This window comes from Triturus cristatus, chromosome 3_2 (assembly GCF_964204655.1).
Source record: "Triturus cristatus chromosome 3_2, aTriCri1.1, whole genome shotgun sequence".
Taxonomy (NCBI): Eukaryota; Metazoa; Chordata; class Amphibia; order Caudata; family Salamandridae; genus Triturus; species Triturus cristatus.
Genome location: NC_140584.1, coordinates 59,326,669 through 59,332,668, shown reverse-complemented (window position 1 = coordinate 59,332,668; position 6,000 = coordinate 59,326,669). Strand labels below are relative to the sequence as shown.

The following is a 6,000-nucleotide window of genomic DNA, read 5'->3' as shown; positions in this document are numbered from 1 at the left end:
GAAAAACAAATACTAGAAATACCAGTACGTAGGTTATGAAAGGCATAACTATCAACAGCAGGTTAAAGCCTCTTGGCTACAGTATCAACCAGAGCAACAGAGTTGTTCCAACAAAGACATCTCAACAGGGGAAGGGGACCCATCCTCCCGCCGTTGCAGGAAATCCTTTGACTGTTGAGGGGGTCTGCTCATGTTATTATGTTACCTTTCTAGAAGTCTTCGCATCTTAAACCATCTTCCAGAGTGACAGCGGGTCATTAGAGACAAAACTGTACTGAACATATGACCAGTAGCTATTCTGTTAAGTTCAAGTGTCTTCCACCGGTAAGTCTATGAAAGAAATCTCAGCACCATTGATATGACTTTTTATTTTTATATTTAAACAAAATATTATTGATTTTCAATATTTATTTGCATGCACAAGTAAAGATAGCATTGGATGATAAAGCTTCAGTGTCTTCAAACCCTAAGGAGAAGATTATCTGCGGAAAAGCAAAGATACAGGCCTGTACTTCCCCATCTGTGAGTACCTGGATAGTATTTTATTGAGTTGTTCATTGCATGGACAACGGAAACACAGCTGGGGTATATAGTCTTTTGTTTCATGTAAATGTGACGAGACAGCCTTTATCATGTCGATCTGAATTTGGCTGAGATGTCCTCATCCTCTTAGGGAAACAAGCCACGGAAGAAGTCCCAACATCCTTGAAAGGTATGTGAATGTATTCTTGTTTTGTTCAGGTGTTAATTTTACCGGATGTAGCGCTCCCTCTAGATCTTTAGGTCTTTAACTGCCCATTACAAATAATCCCAGTTGTAGGGTCGTTTTTTGACTGTCTCCTTTCTCTCAGCTTTGGGTCTATGAAAATGCAGCTGTGTGCTCAAAGCCACTTCTGTCTAAGCCTGGCCTATACGGTGGCTAGGATTCCTTGCTTTGGCTTGTGGTACAGGGTTGCAGTCCTTGAGGTGCAGCAAAGGCAGAGTCAGCACAGGTTTGATTATCTTTTTCTGTGGCAGTCACTGGAACAAACACATGTTGGTTTATCTTGGGTATGCAAGTAAGTCAGGAGACCTTCAGGCACACTGGTCAACTCTAGGCATGCTCCCACAGCAGTCCGCTTGCCTGACCCACTCTTCTGTCTGGACTCGGTGACTTCAAAACTTATTCTTAAGCAGACAGATCCTGAAGGACAAGTTGCGCGTTCTTTTCCCTCTGAAGAGGCAGTGTTTCCGGTCTCAGGCTGACCTGCAGCTCTGTGGTATAGTGCACAGACTTGAGGTGATGTCCCCTTATCTCTGGAAGACTGTCTCTCAGTGATACTAGCTCTGGATTACAGCAGCTTTCTAAGTACTCTGCAGAAAGTCCCCAAACTTGACTAGGGAAAACGCTTGGAACTAAAACCAAGTGGGAAAGTTTGGGTTTAACCTCTTTGTAACACTATTTTTTGACGGGGAAAGTGGATCCACTGTTTAAAGTCTAGGAACTGGTTTGGTGCTGTTCCTTTTCACATTTCATTTTTTGCTGCAGTTAAGGCACTTTGTTTAAGGTGATGGCTAACCCAGCAAGTAATAATGAGTCGGGCTCCAAGTTGGAGGACCCATAACATTAGCTCAATCATTGTGAAGCTTCGCTATTATATGCGTTCCTGGATGGGCCACTCTGGGTGAAGATAGCGGACCAGGCTCTCCCGCATACAACTAAATCTACTCATTCACTTCCATTTTCCATACCATCATCCAAAGAACATGGCTCATGAAGTATAAATCTGCAATTTCCGGCTGAAAAGCGTAACTGAATCTCTAAAGGCAGACTTCCAATGTCTAGGACTGTACCTTACAGATAAGGAATGCAGGAAATAAGCTATGACTGTCTGATGGATTGTATCACAACCTCCATCTTGTGCCACGTGAAACCAGGGCAGTTCAGAGGGAATCCTACTGGTTTCAACATTCATTCATACACACTGATTGGCCATTCACACAGAGATGTCAGTGCAGGGCTTGGGCATGACATGTAGGCGGAATTTTACATCAGCTGACCTTTAGGTAGCATCATGCTTTCACTTTGAACATATAAAAAGCCCTGTCCAATACTATGGATTAGAAAAATGGTATGCTTCTTCTACTCCTTACAGTTCTGGTCACAAATGACACTCACACTCCTTACCTCACAACCAGGCTCTGCTTTTTGTGGTCGATTTAGGGCCTAGGCCTCAGTGAGCACACAGGATTGTGTGTATGCGAGTACAAAAAGCATATCCGTATACTAGTCTAATATATACTAGGGTTAATCAGAGCAGTGATGCACCTCTGTTTACCATGCAGGAGCGTTCACTTCATCATATTTGTCGTCAAATCCATTGAGTGAACATGATGTGCACCATTGGCCTCCATGGTGCATGCTTCTACAACATTAGCTTTTTCATAGATTTACATGCTTGAATTAGTGCCTGTGTTATACTGTAAATCACTGGTGGTCAGTGTTAACATAGCTGTGTACATTTACACTTCATATTATTGAACTTGTCTCAGACTGTCTCCATCCTCTTCTCATCATAATTGACCAGAACTCCAGCTAGCCAAAGACCAGCACCCTCAGCCCTTCCCCTGACACACTTCCAGCTACCAGATTTTTGACCCCACATTCAGTGTGAAGAACCCTCAGAAGAGCTCTCTTTTGAAGAATCTCAGCATTGAAAGTGTTTAATAGGACATTAGAAATGGCCATGGCTGCAACAGAATAGAGTACATTTATTTTCAAGGATTGTGAAGCCTTTGGAAAAGGAAGATATATGTGGATGATTCGCATTCTAGATACCTCTACTGTCTGCATCCAGACTACAGTTTTATGGCAAGGCACGGAGGCCAATATTATGCATATCTCTTTAATTGCACACCCACAGCAGCAACACAAAACAATGTAAATAATTAAGAACATTCCTTTAACATTCCAAAAGTTCATAAAATCCTGTGAAAGGCAGCCATATTCCTTCTTTTGTTGCTGCTCACAGCCAAGATAAGTTCGCTGTTTGATCTAACTTGTAAGATAACTGTATTTAGAGAAAATAATTAAACATGGTTTTAATGTATGGATGATGAATTTAGAATGAATTATTTGTATTAGGATAATTTAAAATAATCTCAAGATTTAATAATAGAATATATAATCGGTTGAGATATATATATTTAAGCTGGATGATGAATATTCAGAAGATTGAGGCGTGTGTCTTTTTGATGAGAAAGAAATATATTTAGGCAGTGTACACGTTTCTTTTGTGAAGGAAATGAATGAACACAGATGTGACTCGTGAGTCGGGTAAGAATAGACGGGTTATTTATTAACTGAGGATTTGATTCAGTATTTCAGGGACGATCGGTTAATTCTTAGGTAGGATTGGTGACATATGTATTTGAGAATTGTTTTAGTTGACAAACGATTAGAAGTTTGTTTTAATAATTTTAGGAGACGCGCGAGCTCAACCGACGCGTCTCAGTGTTTGACCTGCGAGCGCAACCAGCAGGTCTCTAGGATAGGCGCGCGAGCGCTGTCGGCGCATATTATGAATATTTATGACAAAGAGTGAATAGCGAACGCGTTTAACTTTGAAGCGCGAGTCACGCGCATTGCTAAATTAAAACAAGGAGATATTTCTTACCTTGGGAAACAGCAGGCAGTTGTTTTTTCTTTCTAGAGAAGTGTGTTTAGTGATTTTGTTTTGAACCTTTGTGGCCACCGTATAGGAGTCTCATGATTTTGCGGCCATTTTGAAAAGGGATGATTATGTTAGAGGAGAATATAACACTGGCAGCCATCTTTTGGACAAGCAAAAGAGCCAGTAATCGGTTACTTCATTCAGTCAGAATTTTTCAAAGCTGTCAGGTGTATTCATTAGGTGGTAGTTAAAATTATTTTGGTAGAGTTTGAGGTTAAGTGACATGTTTATTGGTTGATAATATTTAGATACAGGAAAAGATAGATCTGATTCGTTTCAGGTAAATATTTAGAATTTTATTGAGAGAAGAGATACTATGGATATTAATAACGAGAATGGAGATGTTTTGGAAAGGAAGGTTAAGGAGTGTGTTGATAAAGCTATGTCTGCACTGGCTTGTCAGTTTGGAAAAAAATTGGATGATTGTATGAGTAAGATGGAGAAGAAGTTTTCTAAGGTAATTCCATCAGATGAACAGTTTTGGTCTGTTGATGAGGATCCAATACCAAGTGGATCGGGGAGTCAAGTTACAAGGAAAAGAAAACATTTGATTTCAGAAAAGGAAGGAAAAAAGAATGAGACCTTTTTAAAGAAAGACTCTTTTGGAGTCAGACAAAGAGGCTATAAAGGCCAAAGAGGGGTATCGTAGGACGATTGTCTGTGATGAATCCTCAAGTAGTGGGGATGTAGTAATTTCATGCTCTTCTGATTTTGGTTCTTCAGAAGAAGAAGAAGTTCCGAATAAAAAGAGTAAAATTGATTCGGAAAGTGGTATTTTGGATCAGTTGAAAGACCCCTTTGGGGAGCAAATGTTTGACCCGAATACCATTCAACACCCACTTTCTCCTCAATGGGTGCCAGCAAAACACGTGGCACAAAATGTCGAATTTTGGATAAGAAAAGAAATGCCAAAGGAGGTGAGGACACGTCTGAGATCTAAGTGTCCAAGACCTTCTCTTGCCAATAAAGTGGTGTATACTCCTGAGTTGGATGCCAAGATGATTACCTTCCTAAATAAGATGGGCAGAGACCCTAGAAAGGGACTTGAGAAAGGACTAAAGGGGTGTCAGGACAGTCTACTGGATGTTTTTGGTCCCTTGACAAAAATATTCGATATTTGTGAAGAGGCATACGCTAATGAAAGTGTCGTTGATACAATTGAATTGCGCCAATGGGTGCAAAGGGCAGTATGTTTGTTGGGAAACGCCAACGCTTCCCTCTGTATTGAGAGGAGAAAGAGCCTTTTGTTTAAAATTGATTCTAATTGGCGCATCTGGCGGGTAGAGAATCAGGACATACGGCAAATGGTTTACTATTTGGTGAGGAATTTGTTAAAGAAATGGCAAGGTAAGCAGGGACTTTTAATTCTATTCAATAGGCACAGAAAGATATTAGGAGAGTTTTTGGCACGGCCGGGAGATTACGGGCCCGGCCGAGGATTTGGTACCAATAGAGGCTCTTTCACTAGCGGGATTTCAGGTCAGGAAATTATCAAACAGGCTCCTATTCTCCGGGATTCTATCCGCAGAGACAGAGGAGGAAGAGGCCGTTTTAGAGGGGAAAGGAGAACACGATTTCAAGGTATGTTTGCAAAGAGACCTTTTTTCTACTCAAACAAAGGTGGGTGGAAGACTTGCTCTTTTCCTAGACAGATGGAAGGAAATCACATCAGATCCTTGGGTGCTTCAGACAGTAGTAGGTTATCAAATAGATTTGGTAGGAAGTCCAGTTCAAGAAAAGAGACCACCTCTAATAAGGTTTGCAAGGGATCAGGAGGACTTAGTAAGTCAGGAAGTTTCGGAACTGGAAAACAATGGTGCAATACATTTGGCAGAGACATGGTCAGGAGGATTTATAAGCAATCTTTTCTTGGTGGAGAAGAAAGACAAATCAATGACACCAGTAATAAATCTGAAGGATTTGAACGAGTGGGTGGAGTACAACCATTTCAAAATGGAGGGTATTCACATGATGAGAGATGTATTGAGAAAAGGAGATTGGTTGACTCGCCTAGACTTAAAGGACGCTTATTTAACAATTCCGGTTTGTGTAAATCAGAGAGATCTGTTGAAATTCGAATGGAAAGGGAAAATGTGGAGGTTCAAAAGCCTCCCCTTTGGTTTGACGTCTGCCCCTTGGTGCTTCACGAAGGTGATGCGTCAGATAGCAGCATGGCTTCGATCAAGGGGAATAAGGTTAATCATTTATTTGGACGACATTCTTATTATGACGGAGAACAAGACACAAGCTCAGGAGAACACTACACTGGCGGTAAGAGTTATAGAGG

General features: G+C 41.0%; 1 protein-coding gene across 1 annotated transcript in view; it reads left to right on the top strand.

Annotated features, from left to right (window-relative positions):
* Window positions 1-6,000, top strand: part of NCAPD3 (non-SMC condensin II complex subunit D3) — a 1,141,478-nt gene that overhangs the window by 375,652 nt on the left and 759,826 nt on the right. Inside the window, exons 13-14 of the mRNA XM_085646993.1 lie at window positions 4,437-5,060; window positions 5,772-5,984. Of these exons, the coding sequence (XP_085503119.1) occupies window positions 4,437-5,060; window positions 5,772-5,984 (837 nt within the window). The remainder of the gene's footprint in view (window positions 1-4,436; window positions 5,061-5,771; window positions 5,985-6,000) is intronic.